This window comes from Cupressus sempervirens, chromosome 11, assembly GCF_028749045.1.
Source record: "Cupressus sempervirens isolate cs-2001-9-10 chromosome 11, ASM2874904v1, whole genome shotgun sequence".
NCBI classification, from domain to species: domain Eukaryota; kingdom Viridiplantae; phylum Streptophyta; class Pinopsida; order Cupressales; family Cupressaceae; genus Cupressus; species Cupressus sempervirens.
In genome coordinates, this window is record NC_143128.1 from 843,961,466 (window position 1) to 843,986,633 (window position 25,168).

General features: G+C 34.8%; 1 protein-coding gene across 1 annotated transcript in view; it reads right to left on the reverse strand.

The window, feature by feature from the left end:
• LOC149532189 (disease resistance protein L6-like) overlaps positions 1–23,516 on the reverse strand; it is a 61,874-nt gene extending 38,358 nt beyond the window's left edge. The window contains exons 1-4 of the mRNA XM_089808445.1: positions 23,275–23,516; positions 22,408–22,691; positions 21,569–22,020; positions 21,090–21,186 (exon numbers count right to left, since the gene is read on the reverse strand). Coding sequence (XP_089664571.1) covers positions 21,090–21,186; positions 21,569–22,020; positions 22,408–22,691; positions 23,275–23,516 — 1,075 coding nt within the window. The remainder of the gene's footprint in view (positions 1–21,089; positions 21,187–21,568; positions 22,021–22,407; positions 22,692–23,274) is intronic.
• Between the last annotated feature and the right edge of the window lie 1,652 nt (positions 23,517–25,168).

Consider the following 25,168-nt stretch of genomic DNA (forward strand, 5'->3'; position numbering starts at 1 on the left):
AAAGAGTGATGTAGAGAGAAGATGGAATGGAGACAAGGATTGGGGGATATGATAGACACTGTTTTATTAGAATACATAACTTGATCTCTTTCTCTCTCCCCCCCTCACTCCCTCCCTCTATCTAACCTTATGAAGTAGTAATGCAAAACCCAATGGGGTTTTGTAGAACCCAATTACATTTTTTAGAACCTAATTAGGGTCTGAATGCATTTTTTAGTTTCATAACCTGATGGGGTTGTTTGAATCCATAAAAACCCAATCGGGTTATGGCTTGGCGGTAACCTAGGAAATGACCCAAAGGCTTGGGAGACTATTTTCCATCCATTTTTTTTCCTTTAGACATTTTTTCATCTTCTAATATGAACTCTCATATTTGCCTTCATCAATTTTTCTAATGTTGAAGTGGGTATCTCTAAAATTCCCACCATAATATTACACATCTTCTTAGCTTTCTAATCATATAAGTTTTTATTTTTTTGGACAACATTAACATGGTAAAATTTAATTACTTTTACCAAAGCCTTGACATTCGTCACAGACATATGTCTACCATTTTTTAAATTAATTTTTATATACTTAACCAAATTCAAAATAAATTATATATTACTTTTCTACACTTGATTTTTTTTTCATTTTTTGACTATTTTGATGCAAGTTATGCTCAACACACGAACATGTACCAAAATTTTAGGATGTAGTCAATTCAATAATTCATAATTAAAAAAATACTCATCATAAAATTAAAAGAAAAACACAACTTCTAGATATGACTCTTAACTATCATCCTACCAAAGGGATACACAAGATACTAAATATAACTTGGTCTTTTGTGTTGCACACGAAAACAACTATGTATGTTTTCTAAAAAAACTAAGAACTATTTTTCGTGTGCATAGGGTTTGACCCACCTAATATTATCCATTTTGTAAAGAATATAGTATTTTAGAAAGTACATTTAGATTACTACAATTTATATGTTTTACACATCTTCTCATTTTTAGTGGATGACCCTCAAATGTCTTGTCCAAAATCATGTTTCCCTGATTTTAGAAAAAAGATGTCCACTTATACCCCCCTTTTTGTACACCATCTTGGTGCACTCACCCCCTAATTCATTATCACTTTCACTTTGACCTTTCTCATCATGTTCTTCATCTTCATTAGCATACAAACAATTTCTATCTCTATCTCTTCTAGGATTAAATGTTCCTTTATAATTTTTTCTCTCTTTTAGGACATTTAGATGCATAATGACCTAATTCATTACAAGTCCAACATTTAAATATTTTATTACCATCTTTTTCTATTCTCACTAGAAGGGCTATTCCTTCCTCAATCTTCTTGTCTTCATCTACTTTGTTACTGCCAACAAAATCTCCATGGGTGCTTGCAGTCCTTGTCAAATTAGGTCAAATGTTCAAGGCACTGAAAGCTGCTTTGACTCTTGTAAGTTCTCTAGACTGTCTTAGATATGCTTTTTCTGATTTTAATCTTCCAAGCAATGTTTCCTTTTTGAAATCCTTAGTCAAGGCATTACTAGTTGTATCATCTGAGCTATCAGCTTTAATGGTGGTGTCAAAAATTTCAAGATCTTCAATATGACTTCATCATCTTCCTTGGTTCCACCATGAGACCAAATTCCTGAAACCATTTCTGATATTCTACCAATATAAATTCTTATAGATTCATCTTCCATCATTCTAGCATCTTGAGATGAACATATCCAATTTTGTAATCTCATTCTTTTGCATGATCATCACCTTCAAAAGTAGATTCTAATGCTTTCCAAATTTCATGAGATGGTGCAAGTGACTTTACCTGACTGTACTCATTTTCTAGAAGAGATGATAGTAGATCTTCTCTAGCTCTCATGTTACACATGAACAAATCTATCTATTCTTTAGTGCATTATTCAAGTTGTTCTTCTTTCACAATCATCTTCCCATTCTTTGTCAAGATCCAATAACCCAAACCTATGCACAACATATGAGTTTTCATCTTCTCCTTCCAATTTTCATGGTTGGACCCATCAAATCTAGGACTATCCTTTCTAAAAAGATTCACCATCGACCTCCCAAAGCTATTAAGCTCATCCTTCAAGGACCTAAAGCTTTGATACCAATTGTTTGAATATATAGTCCATTGATGAAACTAGGGGAGTGGGGTGAGTCAGTTATCCAACTAATATCACAATTAAAAACCTTAAACAATATTAACCATGTGAGTAATATAAACTAAAACCACAACAAGATTCTCATACACAATAATACCAGACATGTTATCTAGGGAAACCCTTGATCAGAGGGAAAACCCTAGTGGGGAAGGTACCCACAAGATGATGTACTAATATAAATATTCCTTATTAGAGGATAGACCCTGTTAGGAGTCTATTACAACATTTAGTACATATGAGTCCATATTAGGAGACTTTGAATCCCTATTAGGAGATTCCAACCCTGTTAAGAGTTGTGCCAACCCTGTTAGGAGTTGTGGAAGATAGTTGAACCCACTGCCCAAATAGCTTTAAGGGAAAGACCAATGAACCTACTGTCCAAATGATCTCTATATTATTCCTTATAGAATAATAGAACTGGTAGTGTACTTTTATTTTCTCTTCCTCTATCCTATCAACCAAACCTCTGTTTCTTTTGATCTTGTAATTGGATCACGAATTGCACATCCAATAATCTCTTGGATTCCTTACATGCATTCCTCAAGAACTCTACTTCTTTTCACACTTCATACTCCATACAATAATCACAATACTTCTACATACTTAATTCATTTTACAATAAAGGAAAAAATCTTTCCTTTATACCATTTCTTCATAATAATTCCTTGAGTCAGCCTTGAGGCTTTCCTAATTAATTATAATAAGATAATTAATTAATTACAATTACAATAGCACTACTAGCTCATAATCTATCCAAAACTTCATGCATGTGATACTAAGGCTTGCACACTCATTGACATCATCAACTGATTGTTCTCTATCACCACTTGACTGCACATCTATTCATTACATCTCAGATGAAAGATAGCCAACAAACATTAGGAACTTCTTTTCCAATACTCTATCTCTGAATCATTCTTTGTAAATCAAGCTTTGCACACTTAACCATGTCATCAGGATACTATGCTGAACATGCCCATAATTGCACATGACTAGACAATCAAACCATTGTCTGTACCATCAAGATCTTTGTCTGCTACTCTACCAATCTTTACACAAACAATGATATTTTGACATCAATGAAAAACATAGTCATGAATGCAATATATCAACACTCTCCAATGCTTAGGATACTCCCACAAAGTAGTATCCTCAACATTCATACTAATAGTTTGATCATGGGTTATAGTGAAGAATCAAATCCCTATAGGCTATATGATTTGACAACAAACAAGGTATTTTTAGTAGAGATGTAAAGTTTGATTGGTATTCAAAAATATCAACCACCTCCTCTCCTTTCACAATAATAAATTCTTTTTAGATTATAGAAAGAAGTGAAGGCTATATTGATGAAGATGAAAAATAAATTGTTGATACTAATAAAATAACTAATGCTTGTAACCAACCATTATCTACAGGAATTGATGATGATGGATATGTTGATTTCAGAGACAAAAAAACAAGGAGTATTGAAGAAATTGATAGGAAAGACTCAAAGATCCAAGGAAGGAGTGGTTTTTCTCTCATGGCCAAAGAACTACAAGTAAATGACCCAAAATCATACAAAGAAGCTAGAGGAACAAAATAATGGGAGTGAGCCATGAAGGAAGAATACAGTGTATTAACGGAAAATAAAATTTGGGAACTTGTACCCCAACCAAAATGTAAGAATGTCATTGGCTACAAGTGGGTTTATAAAACAAAATTTATATAGAATGGTGATATAGAAAAATTCAAGGCTAGATTGGTTGCTAAAGGATTTAATTAAAAAATGGTCTTGATTATGAGGAAACATTTGCTCCTATCATTAAAATGAATATAGTTAGAGTTATTCTATCTTTGGCTACAAGTCTTGGGTGGCATGTTCATCAAATAGATGAAAAATATGCTTTCTTAAATGGAGAAATATATATGGATCAACCCCTAGGTTTTGTAGATCAACAACATCGTAATCATGTTTTTATATTAAAGAAGTCAATATATGGACTTCAACAGCACCAAGAGCATGGAATGAGAAGATTGACTGGCATTTTCAACTTCATGAGTCTAAAAAATGTAAATAAGAGCCAAATCTTTATGTGAAGAAAGTACAAAATCAAATTATTATTGTTGCAATTTATATAGATGATCTACTCATAGCTAGACCAAATACCGGGTTGATTAATGACTTGAAATCAGATCTCAAAGCGACATTCTTTATGAGTGATTTGGGTGAACTAGGTTATTTTATTGGCTTACAAGTTAGTAGGCTTCATGATGGGATGTTTATCTCTCAAAAAAAATATGCTTTGGATCTTTTAGAGAAATTTAAAATCTTAGAATGTAAGTTGACCCCTATTCCTTTCCAAGCTAGGGGTAAGCTTACTGAGGAATGCACCTCTAGAAAGGTAGATCCTACATTTTATAGACAACTTAGTTGTACCTTGGTTTATCTAACTCGTTCTAGACCTAGATCTTTGTTTTGTAGTAAATATGGTATCTAGATTTATGCAAGAACCCAGAGAAAGTCATTGGATGGTTGCAAAGATGATTTTATGATATACTCGTGGAACCATTTACTATGGCATACAATATGGCTACAAGTCCTCAACTTATTTGATTGGCTTTAAAGATTTACACTAGGGTGGCAATATTGATGACAAAAAATCTACTGTAGGCTATTGTTTTTAGCTTGGAATAGGTCCAATTACATGGAGCATCAAAAAACAAGCAACTACATCATTATCTTTAGGCAAAGAATAATATAGAGTAGCAAAGGAAGCAGGAAAAGAGGCAGTTTGGATTCAAAATCATCTATTTGAGTTAGGATTTACACAAAGTTTGGCTAATACTTTGTATTTTGACAATCAAAGTGATATACAAGTTGCAAATAATCTTTTTTTTTGTTCTAAAACAAAGAACATTGAGATTGATGTTCACTATATTAGAGATCTTGTTTAAGAAAATATTATCAACCTCCAATTTTGTCCAAGTGAATATCAAACAACTAATATATTTTCTAAGAGTGTGCTTGAGGTTAAATTTTTGAAGTTACAGGGTATATGTTGGGCTTGATTGACGTGAACACTAAGGGGGGATAGTGATGTAAGGACAAATCTTGCTCCTTAACCTTATCTTCTCCTAGGGTCTACTCTAGGCCTCTTCTCTAGCCTTTCAAGGTTCTTGCACTAACCCCAATTTAGAAGGATCACACTCCCAATCCCTTCCTCTTTCAACTCATCCATGCCAATGTAAAACTTAACATTAACTAATCGACGCCAAACACCCACACATGATCACAATCCACTCAACATTAAGGGATAGTTTTTTCCTAGGTTTTTGAGTCCATTCCAATACTCATCCACCAAAAATCCATTGAAGTCTTTATCAATTCCAAGAAATTGCTCCAATTCAAGCCTAGAAGGGCTACAAGGAATTAGGCCTCCAAACTCAATTTTTGGCACTTAACAAAACTTGATCTAGACCCCCTAAAAATATACCAAGTGCTTAGATATTTCATTTATGTTACAAAAAAAATCCTTCCACCCCTTAGTTGACTAATCTAGCCCTTTAGATGCACAATTTCCATTCTTAGCAATAATGAAGACAATTTGAACATTACTTAGCAACTTTAGATGACTAGGTAATCTTGCATGTTCCTAAGGACCTAGCTAGACATTCTAATGGAAAAGACACACGCTATGATCCATTAGTCCTTTATTATAATAGTGGCTTGGCTAAGGCCACTATAAGACAAAACCCAACTAGGAACCCTAGTTTAACAATTGGCCTTACCTAGATGCTCCTGCACCATGCTCCCACACAAGAAAATCAAGTTACTCATGTAGAAAAGATGTCATGAGAAATTCCCATATTCTTGAAATCTGTAGCCATGACCAAATTTTCCTCTAACTCTAGCTTATCTTTCCACTTGATGAGGTGTTCCATGTACACCTTGTGCCTAGTAGTCTTCTTGACTCTTGAATCCAATACTTCTCTACCTTTAGTTGCACCTTGGGAGGTAGGGCATCAAATGCTACATATTTGTTAATGTCTTGTATGTTCCCATATAATTCACTTAGAGGTCCCTTAAACTTGGTTAGGTCTACCACATTAAAGACTAGTGAGAGGTTCAAGTCACTAGGTAGATCCACATTATAGGCATTATCTCCATACTTAACTAGAATCTTATAGGGTCCCACTCTCTTCATTTTTAGTTTGGTAGGTACTCCATTCTGTAACCTAGATTTGTTCAAGTGTACCATGACATAGTCATCTACTATAAATTGGAAACCCTTCTCTTCTCATCCACTTAAGCCTTCAACCTTTTGGTGGAATTTTTTATGGTCTTCTTCACCTATTCTTGAATCTCCTTCATGGTCTAAGTGAAGTCTTCATTCAAACACACCCCTTGGATGCATCCCATAGACAATCTCAAATGGGCTTCTACCTGTTGTCCTATTCACACTGTCATTATATGTATATTTTTCTTGAGGAATAATCACATCGCATATCTAACCACATTTCTTAGTTAGGCACCTTAACAAGTTACCCAATGTCCTATTGCCCACCTCAGTTTGAGCGTTAGTCTGAGGATGGTAAGTTGATCCAAAAGATAGGTTAGTTCCCAAACTACTCCACAAGGTGATCCAAAAATGACTCGTAAACTTGAAATCTCTATCTAACATAATGCTTACGGGTAGTCCATGGATCCTCACAATCTCCTTAAAGAGTGTATGTGCTATATGACTAACATCATGGGTAGTCTTAAAAGGTATGAAGTGGCCCATCTTGCTAAATCTATCCATTACTACATATATGCTATCATATCCCTATTTTTTCTTAGGTAACCCCACAATAAAGTCCATGCTAACACAATCCCATGGCCTATTAGGGATTGATAAAGGATGGTGCAAACTTGCATTACTAGCTCCTCCTTTTGCCTTCATGTACACTACACATTGTTCCACATATCTTGTCACATCCCTTGACAACTTTGGCCAATAGTAGAACCTTTGAACTAGCTCTAGGGTCTTGTTGATGCCAAAATGTCCACTTAGGATTCCATTATGTTTTTCTTGGATAAGGTTCTAGAACCCTTAGGAAGACATAACTAGCTCCCCTTGAATAATAATACACTTTTTAAAATATATTCAACAAAAGAACTATGAAAGTGATTTTGAAATTCAAAGGATAGCTTTTAGGCTTCATCAAAGTCTTCATCATCCTTGCAGAGGTCCTTGAGACCCTTTATACCAATGCTATGGAGTTGAACTTCTTGAATGGTTAGCATCCTCCTACTTAGTGCATCTGCAACCTTATTTATCTAACCCTTATTGTGCTTGATGATGAATGTGAATGCTTGGAGATATTACATCCATTTCAAATGCTTATTTCTCAACTTTTCTTGGATGTTGATGTATCTAAGGGCTTGGCTGTCAATAAATACCAAAAACTCATTGGGTAGAAGGTAATTCCTCCATTTTTGAAGAGACTGAACCAAAACATACAACTCCAAGTCATAAGAATATTAATTCTTCTTAGCTTCATTTAGTTCTCACTAAAGAAGGCTACTAGTCTACCTTCTTGACTCAACACACCCCCCACTTCCATCCCACTTGCATCACATTCTAGGGTAAACAATTTATCAAAACTAGGTAGATTAAAGTTAGGTTGTGTGGTTACTTGTTCTTTCAACTTTTCAAATGCATTTTCTACTCTAAGAGTCCACCTAAGCTTGGTTTTGACTCCACCCTTAATGGTATCTAGCAATGGTGCACAAATACCACTTAAATTCCTAATGAATTTCCTATAAAATTGAGCTACCCCACGAAAACTTATTACCTCTATTATTGTGGTAGGTGGTGGCCAGTTTAAGATAGATGCAACCTTGTCTTGGTTCATCTTCAAAAACCATTTGGATATGAAAAATCCTAGGTATACAAACTCTTTTGTGCAGGAGAACCTAGGCAAACATCTAGGCACACCTTGGATGCAAACAAAAGAAAAGGATCTATGGTATCCTTGAAAGTGAATTGGAATGTATTGAGTTCTATAATATATAAATGTAATGAACAATTTAATTTTAACTTGAAAAGTCCTAAAGATCTAGATAAAGGATTTAGGCATAAAAATGATGTAAGGATGGCCAATAGTGCCAACAAGGGATCTAGAATTGTTATAGGGATCAAATAGGCTTTGGGGGGGTATTATAATAATTCTTAAATGGTAGAAACAAATAAAGTATGACTTAAAACATTTTAATAAGATCTTAAATTCAAATTTAAAGTCTTAACAACTATATTTTGAATTAGGAGGGAAAAATAGTACTTGAGTGTTTTAACATTTGTTATGGATTCCAACCAATGGAATATTGTTGGAAAACTTTTATTTCATCCTATGTAGCCTAGTAAAGTCATAGGATCATTAGATTGAAAGTATTGTGTATATTCCATTAGCACTGTATGGATTTGGCAGTTGGAATGCAATAAAAACTTCATTTTTGAGCATTTTGCATTAGATCTTTTGTTTCGATTGGTTTAGAATTGATTTTAAAAAAAAAAAAAAAAAACCTATTGGGATGATATTTAAACCATTTATAGTGCATTAAGACAAATAGGTTTTCATTTTACCAAAAGTGTTGATTTCAAGCAACTTTTGCAACAATTTGTGCAAGTTTTGGGCACTTTGGAAGCATTTGGTCATTCCATGGATGTAAGAATCTGATTCCCATGGAATGAACCTATATTCTAACATAAAAAATCATTCTAATAATGATTGGATAGGATTTTTCACGAATGGATGTTTCTCATGGGTTTTTGGTGGTTGTAAGTACATGAAATGCATGCCTGGACTGTAGCAGTAAGAGATCTATCCGTTGGAGAGGGGTATTTTATGGTATATATTATCTACATATACCTTGGACATTTTGAATCAACCTTCATTTGGTTTATATTGTCTTGGGAGGTCACACATTGAAAAAGCCCTAGATTTAAGAGTTTGTAAAAGGCCAAACTGAGGGTTTCTTATTTGTAGAGGTTAGGGAGTCGAATTGATTTTATTTTAATTTTATTGGGATCATTTTGGAGGAATTTTGAAATCCTAAAACTTTGGATGTATGGGTAGCATATACTTGATTTGTAAAATCACCCTATTTTATGCCTAAAAAGGGTGCCATGTTTGGGGATTTGGTTGTTGGTCCAAAAAAACCTATACTGAGTTCAACATTTGTTGAAGAAGGAAAAAATGGGTATCTAAAAATCTATTTTGGTTTAGGAGTTCTTTGAAAATTTTTGGAGAAAACTTTAGATATTTCTCGTTGTAGACCTAGTTGGGAGCAATTAGACCTACTAGGAAATATTGGAGGATTAGAGTGCTAGGATTGGGTTGGGGGTCTAAAACCACTTGGAAGCTCTTGAATCCATCTTAGATAAGTGAAATACATCCACCATATCCATTGGGAGGGTGTCAAAGTTGTAGAGTGGATAGTTGTTGTTTGTGGGCTTAGGGAACATAGCCTTTCCCTTGGACATTTTCACTTTGTGAACTTGGTTGGGCCACATCACACTTGTTCATTGCATCAAATGGTATCAGATCCTAGTAGAATCCTAGACTAAAAGAAGAAAAGAGTTATTGGGGTCATTTGTGTATTTGATCCTTGTTGAAGCCTTTGAGCATCCCTTACCTTTTGAGCATTCCTAGTGGGTCTTGGTACTTCAAAAGATATCAGAAGGAGAGGATGAGGGGATGCCTCAGAGGGTCACTAATTTTGTACTTGAAAATCTTGTGAATGAATGAATGGAAGATTATAGAAGAATAAGAGCAACCTCGAACAAGAAAGAAGGGAAAATCTTGAGAAGGACAAGGAAATGAAAGCCTTGATTGGTAGATTAACCATATCAAAAAAGAAAGGAAAAGCTAGATTGGAAGAGGAAGATGACTTTGAAGAGAAAGATGAAGAATATGTCCCTTTGAGAGAAGAAGCACATTTAGATTATGAGGAGGAGAGGATGGCTAGGTTTGTTAAAGCCATAAGGTGTGGTGATGCAAAAGGAAAATCATACTTAACTTTGTATGCAGGTAAGATGGATGATGAAGAACTCATTGAATCGTTATGTGCTATGGAGAACTACTTTGAGTTTGAGAACATAGTAGACAAAGAGAAAGTAAGAATTGCTAAGACTAGACTAAAAGGGCATGTCTTACTTTGGTGAGATTGTGTACAAGTAGAGAGATGGAAGAATGGCATACGCAAGATTACTTCTTGGTATACTATGATGGACAAAATGAAGGAAACTTTTTTACCTAGTGACTACAAGGTACAATTGTACAAGAAAATGTAAAGTCTTAGGCAAAGAGACTTGAATGTACAAGGGTACACTGAAGAATTCCATAAGTTGGATATCAAAGTGGATCATGATGAGGATGTAGAAGAGAAGATGGAATGATACTTGGGGGGTATTAGATTCAACATCCAAGATGAATTAAGTCTTACAACCCCTAGATCTATTGAGGAATGTTACAAGTTGGACATAAGGGTTGAAGAGAAGAGAAAAGAATAGTGGTGGTAGAGGAAATGCAAACAAAGGTAGAGGAGGCAAATCTATTGATGATAAGGAATGAGCTAATGAGGACAAAAGAAAGAATGTTGATTCAAAACAAAGAGGAAGTGGAAGATTTGGTTATGGAAGAGGTAGTGGTACATTCACTGGTAAGTGTTTTAGTTGTGGAGGGATTGGGCATCAGCCCTTTAGGTGTCTTGAGAAAGAGGTTGATCATAAGAAGGTAGAGAAGAGAGCTCACTTAGTACAAGGAAGGGAAGAAGAATGGGAAGACAAAGGCAATGCTATAGAAATTGGACCATATAAGGAAGGAGAATCATTGATGGTGAGAAGAATGCAATAGCAAAAGAAGGCTCCAATATCCATCTTTAAGATAAATTATGTAAGTCATGGTAAGGTTTGTAAAATGATCATTGATTCTGAATCATTGATGGTGAGAAGCAATAGCAAAAGAAGGCTCCAAAATCCATCTTTAAGATAAATTATGTAAGTCATGGTAAGGTTTGTAAAATTATCATTGATTCTAAATCATTTGACAATTTGGTTTCTTATGCGATGATAAACAAACTGAAATTGCAAAATTTTCCCATTGAGAGACCATATAAGGCTTCAGGGGTAAGTGATGAGAAAAATATTATTGTTAGAGAGCAAGGATTTGTTGATTTTTCAATAGGATAATATGATGATAGAGTTCTTTGTGATGTGATTCCTATGACATGTTGTCATATTATTCTTGGAAGGCCTTGGTAAGCCTCTAGGGATACTATACATCATGCATTGGCAAATAAGTACATTGTGCATACAAATGGTCTAAAATTTCACCTTAACCCTTTACCAAGTAATGATGGTTATGGTGGAAGGATTGTATGTGTTCATGAGAAGAAGTATATCACCTTAGAAGATCAAATAGCAAGTGGTATTGATCTAAAACACAAGGCTTCCTTGGTGATGATGAAGACTCATGTTGCTGATTGCAAATGTTCTGATTTGAAGAAAATGGTGTGTGAAAATAGGATATTAATTGGTTCTCTTCAGTGTCCATTAGTGATAATCAGCAAGGATAATGATGAAATTTCCATGAAGGGCAGAGACAAGGGCCTTTTGGATCCTCAAATGAAAGAGAAAGGGCAAATTGAGAGGGCAAATGATAAGTGTCCTAAATCTGATGTTTTTATTTGTTGTAACATTTTTTATATGGGAACTACATGTGGCACAAGTAGAGGATTGATGAAGAAGAGTTGTAGACATACATCTAGGAGAATGGGTGGCTTGAAGGCAACTCCCCTTCACTCTTGTGGCAAGAGGTTTTTTTGAGGTGGGGTGTATGGTGCAGGAGCACCTAGCAAAACATCTAGGCACACCTTGGATGAAAAAAAAAAAAAGGATCTATGGTATCCTTGAAAGTGGATTGGAATGTATTGAAGCCTATAATGGATAAATGTAATAAGCAATTTAATGTTCACTGTCGTCCTAAAGATCCAGATAAAGGATTTAGGCATAAAAATGATGTAAGGGTGGCCAATAGTGCCAACAAGGGGTCTAGATTGGTTAGAGAGATAAAATAGGTCCTGGGTGGGTATTATAATAATTCCTAAGTGGTAGATACAAATAAAGTATGAGTAAATTTTTTTTATTGAGGTTATAAATTAAAATTTAAAGTTTTAACAACTATATTTTGAATTAGGAGGGAAAACTAGTATTTGAGTGTTTTAACCTTTGTTATGGATTCCAACCAATGGAATATGGTTAGGGAATTTGTATTTCATCCTATATATCCTGGTAAAGGCGTAGGATCATCAAATTGAAAGCATTGTACAAATTTCGTTAGCATTGTATGGATTTGGCAATTGGAATGCAATAAAAACTCAACTTTTGAACATTTTGCATTAGATCTTTTGTTTGGATTGGTTTCTAATTTCTATTTTGATGTTTTGGACCTATTGGGATGAAATATAAACCATTTCTAGTGCATTAAAACAAATACATTTTTGAATTTTACCAAAAGTGTTGATTTCAAGCAAATTTTTGCAACAATTTGTGCAAGTTTTGAGCACCTTGGAAGAATTTGGTCATTCCATGGATGTAAGAATATGATTCCCATGGAATGAACCTGTATTCTAATGTAAATAATCATTCTAACAATGATTGGGTAGGATTTTGCATGAGTGGAGATTGCTAATGGGTTTTTGGTGGTTGTAGGTGCATGAAATGCATGCTTGGAGTGTAGCATCCGGAGATCTATCCATTGGAGAGGGGTATGTTATGGTAGATATCATATACATATACATTGTACATGGTGAAACAACCTTCATTCAGTTTATATTGGCTTGGGAGGTCACACATTGAGAAAGCCCTAGATTTGAGGGTTTGTAAGAGGCCAAATTGGGGGTTTCTTATTTGCAGAGGTTGGGGAGTCAAATTTATTTGATTTTACTTTAATTGGGATAATTTTGGATTTCTATTGAAAGCTTGAAGATTTGGATGAATGGGAAACATATACTTGCTTTGTAAAATCACCTTATGTTATGCCTATAAAGGGTGCCAAGTTTGGGGATCTGTTTGTTGGTCCAAAACAACCTATACTGATTTTGACATATGTTGAAGAAGGATGAAATGGGTATATAAAAACCTTTTTTTTTTTGAGGAGTTCTTTGGAAATTTTTGGAGAAAACTTTAGATCTTTCTCGGTGCAGACCTAGTTGGGGACAATTAGGCCTACAAGGCAATATTGGAGGATTAGAGTGCTAGGATTGGGTTGGGGGCCTAAAAACACTTGGAAGCTCTTGAATCCATCTAAGATAAGTGAAATACATCCACCATAGCCATTGGGAGGGTGTCAAAGTTGTAGAGTGGATAGTTATTGTTTGTGGGCTTGGGGAACATAGTCTTTCCCTTGCACATTTTCATTTTGTGAACTTGGTTGGGCCACATCACACTTGTTCATTGCATCAATCTTGCTTCATAAATTCATTATTTTCCAAATTTATTTCCAGTTTATCCTCATGAAACTTTCTTAGCACCAGCTCCAAATGTTCTAGGTGTTCTTCTCTTGTCTTGCTAAAGATGAGTTTATCATCAAGATATACCACCATAAACCTTCTAGTGTAATCCTTCAACACTTCATTATCGAGTCTCATGAATGTTCTAGGAGCATTTGAGAGCCCAAATGGCATCACAAGCCACTCACACAATCCTTCTATGGTTTTAAAAGTTATCTTCCACTCATCACCTTCCATTATCCTTATTTGATGGTAACCACTTTTTAGGTCCAACTTTTTGAAATATTGAGCTCCTCTAAACCTTATTTTGATTCTATTGATGGCCCTTGAGTCTATACAAAGCCTTCATTTTCCTCCCTTCTTGGATGCCAAAACTATTGGCACTGGACAAGGACTGATGCTCTTCTTTATCAGACCCTAATCTAGGAGTTCTTGGGCTTGCCTAGCTAACTCTCTATTTTGATCTAGGATAAGCTTATAGGCTACCATATCTGGAAATGAAACACCAAGTACAAATTCAATCTGATGACTTATTACTCTCCTAGGAGGTAAAATTGTAGCTGTCCCATCACTCACAATGTCCTTACACTTCACAAGCATCTCTTGGATCTCAGTGGGTAAGGGCTCTTGTTTGGTTTTTTCTTCCTTATTAGTCTTAAGAAGAAAGAAATATCCTTTACTATCCTCATTTTTAAGGGTCTTGATGAACTCCTTCCCACTACTTAACAACACATTGGGAGTTTTACATTGTGATTCATCCTCCTCCAACAAGGACTGAATCTTGAAATTTCTTCCATCTTTCTTGAAAGAGATAGAATTCTCCTTCCCATCATAGAAAAAACCTCTATCATATTCTTAAGGTCTACCTAGTAGAAGATGGCAGGTATCTATAGATAATATATCAAAACAATTTATCCTTGTATCTTACAATTGAAAACTCAACCCAAGTTTTCTCATTCACCAATACACTCTGCCCTTTTTTCAACCATGTTACCTTGTATGGGTTAGCATGATGCACCTTTACTAATTGGAGTTCTCCCCTACTTCCTCTAATATGATGTTGTTTGTGGAGCTTGAATCCACACTAATACATTTGGCATTGATTTGCGACGGCTATGTGTCGCAATTACGACAGCAATGTGTCGCCACTGCGACAGTAATAGACATCATTTTTTTTTAGTCACAAATTATAAAATCTATCTTATATTTTTGCAATTACAATGCCTATCCATCGCTATGCAACCACTTTATTGTGGCATCAACCCCATCGCAATTCTTGTGGTGGATGTTGCAATTGCGACAAAAGTTGGTGTTGCCACAACAGCGACCCCGTCACAATGCTTGTGGTAGACATTGCAATTGTGACGTCTGCCACAAGCATTGTGACAAAAGTTGGTGTCACCACAATAGAGACCTCGTTGCAATGCTTGTGGCAGACGTTGCAATTGTGACATCTACCACAAGCATTGCAATGACAGTTGGTGTCATTGCCACAATGACCTTGTCGCAAGGCTTGTGGAGGACGTCACAATTGAGATGTTCGCCACAAGAATGGCAATGGTAGTTGGTGTCATCGCCACAACAACCCTATCGTAATGCTTGTGGCAAACATTGCAATTGTGACGTCTACCACAAGCATTGTGATGACAGTTGGTGTTGCTGCCACAGCAACCCCATCGCAATGCTTGTGGCAAACATCACAATTGTGATGGATACAAAGTAAAACAAAACAAAAAAATTGGTGACTTCTAGCTACATCAAACCAAATCAAACCTCCTAAACCCTGAACCCTGTGTAACTTCATTTGGTCACATCTTATATTTGAGCAAGATTGGTGTCTTATTGGTGCTCCTTCCATTATTTCATGATATATTATTATCAGGCCATCCAATCGGCTATAGGACAAAGATGATTCCTGAATAATCGAATTAGCAATACGGTCGATCTGCATTGTATTTGGACACTTGGTTTGAGGTTCATCTTATTGATTCCCATTCATCATAGGATCTTTATCTAATTAGACCTCGATAGAAAACATTGATATTTCTCGAGCCCCAAGCCCAAATCATGCAGGCTTCAATCTCCACATATCATAAAGCCTGTATATAGAGTTGGGCATCTTGTAGCTGGAAGCTTCACCTGCATTAGCTCTCAGATGGTGTGAGAATGCTCAGCTCTATATACAGGCTTTACAATATGTGGAGATTGAAGCTTGCATGATTTGGGCTTGGGGCTCACAAAATCTCAATGTTTTCTATCGAGGCCTAATCAGATAAAGATCCTGTGATGAATGGGAATCGATGAGATGAACCTCAAACCAAGTGTCCAAATGCAATGCAGATTGACCGTATTGCTAATTCGATTGTTCAGGAATCATCTTTGTCCTATAGCTGATTGGATGGCATGATAATAATATATCATGAAATAATAGAGGGAGCACCAATACGACACCATCCTGCTCAAATATAAGATGTGACCAAATGAAGTTACGTAGGGTTTAAGAGTCTTGATTTGGTTTGATGTTGGAGGTAGTTGAGAATGACGTAGCTGGAAGCTTCACCTCCCTTGTCTCCTCCCTTTGTCTCACTCCTTCTCTGGCCTTAATATGTCATACTTATGTTGCTTAAATCATTGAGTACTGGCAATTTTGCTGAAATTGATTCCTTACATTTGAAGATTGTATGCAAAATGTATAATGAAATGCCTTTGTTCAATCTATGAACATTTTCAATAAGTTATATCAAACAAGTGTTTGTGAAAATGCTTATGCTTAAAGCACAATAACTTTGGTGAAGTTTATCTTGGGTGCTAAGTATTTGGGTTTATGTTTTCCTAATACAATTAAAATATCAGATTTCTATTTTTGTGCAAGTGTTTGACATAAATCCTATACAAAGGATTTGTATTTTGTAATTTCTTTGGTGGGTAGTCAGTTTCAAATCAGACATTGCACCCCAATTATTTGATGAAATGCCAATGAGACAAAACTAAAATTGAAGGACAAAATAGGAAGATGTTCTTACAGTAGGTATCCACTAGGAGCTTCTCTCTCTCTCTAACTCTATTAACCGTGTGCATCTTCTCTGAGTACTTAGTTGGCTAGAGCTAACCTACTGAAAATAGCCCTTTGTTCAAACTATTCCAAACTTGGAAGGACTTCACCTTATTGTAATAGGTGTATGCTACCGTAATTGATTTTTATTTCTCCCTTTACTAGTCTACACTTTAGCAGAAATCTCTTCTTCTTCTTTTTTGAACAAATGCACTACATCATGAACTAACTTTCACCATTCAACAATATCAAAGTGTATAATTTCTACTCATATCATAACCATGTTTCCCTGGTAGCACCATTCTTTTCTCATGGGTCATCTTGTGCATCATTGAAGCCATATTCACCACTTACTTTGACAACTTAGAAAAGCTTGTCTAGCTATGTCTTTTCCGTAGCTTTTGTTTTCTGGCATGGATCATTTGTGCAGTCTTCTTGCACAACACAAATATTTGCATTAAGGCCGGGCAATCTTTATTTGATTTTGAGTGTCATGAAACACATGTAGAGGGAAATCAATACACTTTTGTGGATGTTGGCCATTTTCTCTTAATTTGGGAAATGTGAACATGTAGCCTTTGTTATCCCTTCCATTCCCATGGCTCAGTTGATAGCTACCTTTTCCTTGCCATCTAGGTGCACAAAATGGTACTTGTGCATGTAGTTGGTAAGGTGCATAACGGGTGGTGCATAAATGATAGTATGAATGTGGTGTTGGTTGTTGCAAACTATATTTCATCATTTTCTTTCCTTGGGATTCAAGAAATTCCTCTGCAACTCTACAAGTACATGTGCCATGCTTTGGATTCTCATACCTCATATCAATATTTTAATAGTAGTGCCCTTCAGCTATAGTAATAGGGCACACAAATCATTTCTATGTTTTCCAAAATTAAGTGTAGAACTTTGTAATAATGAAGGATGTTGGCCAATACTAATCACTCAAGCTCTCACCAACACACAATCCTTTGCCTTATGCCTTTCCAGGTTGTATTGATAAAACAAGTGCTATATTTAGTGCCTTGCACATCAACTGTTTGTTCCATTCATGCAATTATAGTGTTTATCTTCTCATCAAGTCATATTGTGGCCCCATTGACTTTAGAAAAGAAACCCCGTTCACCCTAACTCTGCCTTCCTTCCACTATCTGATCATACTATTGGTCACCTCTTGATCAAAGCCATGCAACTTCATAATGTCTCTAGCGATCCCACCCTATTCTAGCTTCTTTCAAACTTTTTCCTTGCTTCTCCATTTCTCTATATCTCCCATCGGTTCTTTTCTACACCTTTCGCCCACCATTTGAGCACTTTGCACGCCCTCAATTCTCATAAGCACCACACACTGTAAACACTTCACCACCTGATGGGGACCTCTGTAATTGAGAAGAATGCTGAAGGAATTATCCTTACTTCAAATCTTGTTATAAAGAGTAAACATTGTTATTATATCAATACACATATTACAAAAAATTCCTCTTTTTTATTGAATAGAAAATTAGATGAAACAAAAATGATAAGAATGCAATTACTTAGAGACATTCCAAGTAAATCTTATGAATCCAATTTGTGTAAAATTCATTACAAATAAAAAAAATCACGTCACCACACTATCTCATGATGATGATTAAGACCAAACCCTTAATCACTAGGAATATTGGAAAATTCTATGTATAGAGGAGTGATGTAACTTTGAAGTAGTTTTTTTGATTAATAAAACTATCTTATAGGTATTTTTATTTTCTCAAAATTTTAGCAAGGAAAAAAATGAACTTTTTGACTTAAGTAATGTTTTTACTTTAAATTTTATTAATTACTAATTCTTTAAAATAAAGGTATAAATAACATCTATCTTTTAGAGTTCAAAATAAGCCAATAAACACAAAATAACTTGAATTCTAATAAAAAATCTTGCATTTGAACCATTATTCTTCTTTAAAACAGAGGAGGAAAAAGCATTCTATGCTTTTAGAGGACCATGACTTGAATTTCTAAAACTAATGATAGGACTACAGTTAATACTTATCCCTTGATCGAACACTCAACACTCGAGATGGTTGATGACTCGTGCTAGCTTTATTTGTTGAAATGTTACTAATGTCTATAGAATTCACTCCTATAATAATAGATTATTGATAGTCCTTCAAAAATGATATATGTGATAGTTAGCTTTAGTCAAATTTTTTATATTAAGTTAGAAATTATAGAGAATTAGATATTAAATTTCTACTATTTATTATAATCATAGTGATTGGTTTCTAGATTCAATTCAATTAAGATTTTTATCATCAATATTTTGAATCACACTATATGATCTATCATAAGAATGAAACTATTGAGAACTTATGGATGAATACAAGAAGAGATCTAATTCACTATTTACAACTTGCTAGAATTATTTCTAATGAGCACGACTGTAGGTTCAAAATAATTTTTCATGTATAAATAGTTCAGAATCCAAATTATCAAGGCTTTCATGTTTTTTTCGCATTATCAACTTGATTCCATCTCTTTGCTAGGGCTCTACTCTATGTCAAAAAGTTGACTGACACTGAATGGCTTTTAACAATCTTTATGTATAAAACAATTTCAAGATATTGGCAGCAACATGCCACTGAATGACTTAGGTATAGTATGAAAGTGTTGATTATATCTAAAAGTAAAAAAAATAGTATTGCAACAAGATTAACAGGGAAATAAATGAAGCTCAAGTTACCCTCAGCTCAAAGTAGCTTAGCTGAATGCTATGACTATCTTCCCCACTATTATATCCCTTTTTCATATAGCTGGCCAATAATTATTTTCCATATAAGCAGGGTTTTACATTTTTCACCCAAGTTTAGTGTCACAATATATCCCTTCACAAATCTAGCTTGAGCGCCTATTCTTGGAATCCAAAAAGATTGAGCAATATAGTTTAGGGCATGGCTTACTCTTTTTTGGTCAGTAACTCCGAGGGTGACTATCCATTGCCCTTTTGAGATAGTGCTCTCTATCCATTCATTAATTGAATGACAAAGATTTATAACTCCCCCATTTTCATAGCTTTGAATTACAACACATATAATGATTGCACTCAATGAGTGTGATATTTTTAATGATGCCTCAAGCATTCCCTTTTCATTTATATGGATTTCATTAATTGCCCCTACCCCAATCACATCAGAAAAGAAATTTGCATTTAAAACTGAATTGACTCCATCAACTGCTCTCCCAAGTACACTAATCAGCTTTGTTGGAAGCCTCTGAGGTGTTAAAATGAACTAATCAGTAGATGTAGGAAAATTGATGAAAATAGATTTCTTCAATTTATAATAATTATTTGTAACAACTTTTAGATTTGATTATGCTAGCATCAATTTTTCGAATCACACTGTGTGATCCATCATCAGAATGAAATCAAACATAAAAGAACATTAAAAAAAACCTTAAAAAATCATAACTTTACAATTATCTCCACAAGTTTAAGATCACACTCTTTAGATAAAATTGTTCACCTATAAACATTAAAAAAGTGAAATACATACCTAAAGCATTTGAATGGAATTCAAGAGAGTTCCACTGACTTTTGAAAGGTGCAAGCATTTCAATCGTCCCAATTCTTCAATACCTATTATACTCTGTAGCTTCCCACATTCATCAATGGTGATTCTTTCTAGGTAGTTCAATTTTGCAAGAATAGGAATCTCTTCAAGCTGGGGACATTCCATTATATTCAATATTGAGATTTTTTCTAAATCAATAGAGCTCCACCATACTATTTTTAGTATTGGGCAGTCTTTCAACTTAACGCAATTCAGTTTTGTCAGTGTTACATTCACTTCGGTTAGATTTGGCATGAACTCAATGTGGAGAGATATGAGATTGGGACAATAATCTCCACAAATTGATACCTTGGATACATATTTCCCTTCTCTAATCACCATCATTCGAAGGTTACTCATCTGAGGCTTAGAAACAGTATGTATCTCACTATTGCTCAAAGAAAATTGTCCACTACTTTTTGTGAAATCACATAAAACTAATCTCCTAAGATTTGAGAGATTTCTAAGGGATTTAGTAAAGGATTTCCATTCAATTCTCATTAGATCACCCCCTCCTTCTAAGACTAGATATTCCAAATGAGTTAACATCCCTATTGAGTTTTGAAACTCTTTTAGTGAGACTACATCAAGCACCAACTCTTTTAACTGAAAAGGGGCCTGAAAAGAATCCATACATAAATTCATTCCAAAGGTAAAAAAATTTCATGAGATAGAACTATAGAAAAATGCAAGGTTTACCATAAAAGAAGACCTAACTTTTAACAAAATGGGAAAAAATACCTGTGCATCGTTCAGCCACAGTTTTTCGAGATGTCCATTTACGATTGTCAAACACTGGGTATTTTGCAAAGGAATACTTGAAGGAATGCTCCTCACTCTACGCCAATTCAGATCAAGCTTAATCCATAACAAAGATGTTGATATTTCACACCAATTGTTTGAATCTCCTACAAAGAATGTTACCACAAAACCAGTGGATGGATCTACAAATGAGTGTAAAAACCTCAAACTATGAACATTGTTTTCGATGAGAGTATGTTGGAATATCTTTGATTATTCTTGTTTCACATATCAAACATTTTTTTGGTTGTAAGAATTACACATTTATGACTGATTCTAAGTTAAAAGTGTTAAATAATCAAAATTGACTTATTATTTTCTTGGTATGTAATGCTTACAACAAAATGTTCCATTTCCTCTTAAAAACAAATTGAATAAAGCATGTAGAGTATAAAATTTTCATGGAAGAAAGAGCCCACCAAAAATTCAAGCTTCTTAGGGTGCCGCAAGCGATGATGGGTGCCCAATTCATTTTCCATTTCTCTTCCCAAATCACAGAGATGATCATGCATTCTGAATTGAAGCTTGTCGCCATATTCCTCATCATTTTGGTCATGAATTTGGCACTCAACCATTTCAATAAGACACTTATCTTTGAGGTTTTGAATTGCATGCTCTGCCCTCCAACCAGAAGCCTCCCATATTCTCATGGCTATACACTTCTCTTTGCCGATGAAGAAGCATGCAATGTCCATGAAAATCTGTTTCTCTTCACTTTCCAATGCATCAAAGCTTATTTTAAGCTTGTGTTTTATATCTCTATCCAATGTTGTGTGATCTTTATCCAACTCCAACTCCCAATAATGTTTGTCATTTCTGCCAAAAACATGCCCACCCAACACTTTGAGAGAAAGGGGTGAACCCCCATAAACTTCAACAAAGCTTCAAACTAAACTTTCATATCCATTTGCAAGATACGACTGGTGGAATGCATGCTAGCAAAAGAGTTCCCTGCTATGATACACATTCATTGCTTTCATCTTGTAACGAATATGGATTCCACCATGAATTAACACTCTTTTATCATGGGTAGTGATGATTACATAGCTATAAGAAGTTAGGACATCACTAACTAACATAGCATCTAACTAGTCAATGTGATCAATGTCATCTACGACAATAAGAAATCTCAACAAATGGCCTCTTCCAATATGATTCCTTATACAGCTAGTTCCCTCATCTATACTCTAAAATTTTGGAGGATCTTTTTCATGTACCAGATCTTTTAGGAGCTTAGTTTGCATAGAAAGCAACTCACCTTTAGAAGACACTTCTTGCACATCAGTTAGAAAACATGAACCATGGTAATCTAAGCATTTGCAATTGAACAATTCTTTGGCTAGAGTTGTCTTCCCAGATCCACCCATTCCAAAGATACCAACTATCTTAACTCTATTCTCCTCCTCCTGTCTACAATGTTGTTCAAAATCTTCTATAATTTCATCTAATGCCACAGGATGTTTTGCTACATCTAAAGATCTTTCCTTTTGTAGCTCTTTTAGCATAGTGGACACTATATTCTTAAGCAGCAGCTCCTGATTACTAAAAAATTGCAAGAATTTTGATTAGAAAGATGTTATGCTCTTGTAATCTGAAATTCCACATTCTAAGTTTTATTTAGGTACGTTCTGTAAGCTAAAATCTTATGTTCAAATTTTTTATTTGATTAGATTGTTCATTTAGATATGTTCTATAAGCTAAAATCCTATGTTCAAAGTTATGATTTGTCTAGATTGGTCATTTAGAATTATAATAGTCCTTATTTATAAGTACAATTTTAGATGAATCATTTAAAATAATTGAAACAAACTTACACATAACATTCAAGATATGATTTATTTAGATGGTTCATCTGAAATTACAATAGCTTATCCAATAAAATCTAACTTACCAATAAAGCCCCTCTATAAATAAATATTTTGGCGAGCCATTTAAACAGCTTGAAACCTAAAGTATGCTACACAAGCCAAAATTTTATGCTCTGAGTTTAAAATCAAGTAAGAAACACTTCTTCATGGAAAACACACAAACAGAGTCTTACTGATAGTATTTGTTGAATTCATATCCAGTGATGAATGAGACAAAGTGAAGGGCTTCCTTCCACTCTTGAAGCTTGTCTAGGTACCTGCCCTTCTTTTCATATTCAAAAAATGCATTTGCATAGACTCCATTTTGGATGTGACGGAGATCAGCAGGAGCAACATCATAAAACACTGGTATAATCAAAGACTTAGTTTGTGACATGAGAGAAAGCTCAGCCAAACACCAAGGAGAATTTGCATAACCTTTGGAGAATATGGCAATTTGAACTGAAGCAAAGCTAATAGCGTTCTGAAGGATAGAAGGAAACAAGTCTCCCAAGTCCATCTCTCTCAAATCAAGAAAAACTAGAACTCCCATACCTTGAAGAATATTGTAAACTGGCAGAGCCAAAAAAAATTTCACATCAGGACCCCTGTCATTGTTAGTATCTTATTGAGCTTCACTTTGTTTCGAGAATAGTTTAATATTCTCTACTAAATAGGGCCAACCACATGAAGGTGAAGCTCATTTGGCGCCACCCCCCTCCCCCTAACATCACTTTACATTCCCCGTTAACATCTAACATTCATTCATTTTTTCAACCATTAATAAAATGTAACATTCAATCAATATCACATGATAACATTCATTAACACATTAGATTCATTAACATGCAAAATTCATCAATATTCTGCATTAACACATAATTCATGAACATTCATTAGCACATAATTAAATTCATTGAGACATAAAATTCAGTCATTATCAATTAAGGTATGTAGATGACAATCATTTCTTTTTTTTCTTTCTATTTCTTTTTTCTATGTAAGCTCTAAGAGGAGCATCAGTGTCATCATCAATTCCCCCCTCATCAGTTGTTTTGTTTTCTATTCTTGACGATCTCAAATTCCTATGATGTTGCAAAGGGGGGTCCTCTGCAATAACAAATAAAAGAGTTAAATTAAAAATAATTTATTGTAATTGTTACAAGTATTTAATTATTTTAAATAACATAATTGTGGCACTCTTTACCTAATCTGACCACATCATTTTGTCTGGACTCAATGTCAACACGCTCATGAACATCGACCCCTCGATCCTCTACAATTGCTATACAAAATGTTACGTTAATCCAAACACCAATTGCAATTACATATAAAAAATTTAATAGAAAATGTATACCTCCATCATTGGGATGCACATCATGCGAACCTTCAGCATCCACAGATTGTGTAGAAGGATTGTTAGGTTGCATTCCAACATCCTACGCATTGTTATCATTGCTTGCTTAAAACAAATATAATCAATTTATATTGGAACTTAACATCAAATAGACTAATTGGTAAAGTATTCAATTTGAAATAAATTTCATTTAGCTTATTTACCTATGGCTCAGATGCATCATTATTAGAACCTTCCACACTGATTTCAGCTCGTAGCCATTTAGCCATAGCTTTATAGCCTTGTTGGAAGCCAATTCTCTTATCCTCTTTTGTGAGGCATCTCTTGAACTCTGAGCCCTGCATTTTTGCGTGGTATGGTGAATTTTACTTGCATTGTTTCATCAACCAATGGAGGGTAGTTAAAATATCAAAAGGAAATGGTAAATAGTTAGTAGGGTTTCCAACCCTTGTTACACAATATATAAAAAAATGATACAATTTTTCATTTACTAATACTTACAATTCGTGCTTGAAGTTTCAAAAAACCACCAGAGCTGAGCTTGTGTGTCCCGTGCTTTTCTAGTCTTGCCTTTGTTGCCTTTGATGTGTCAGGCAATCTATGAAAAGTTTGAAATATGTTAGATAGTATAAATATAGAGGTTAATTAGTACATAATTACATTCTCAATAGTATCACATACCTTGATGTAATCTCTACTGGGGTAATATTATTTTTCTTCTCAGCTTTATACTTTCCATCCAAAATCAGAGCCTTCCACTCAGCCTCAAGAACATAGGGCTGACGCTCGTACCTAGGGTTATCTTGTAAATTTTT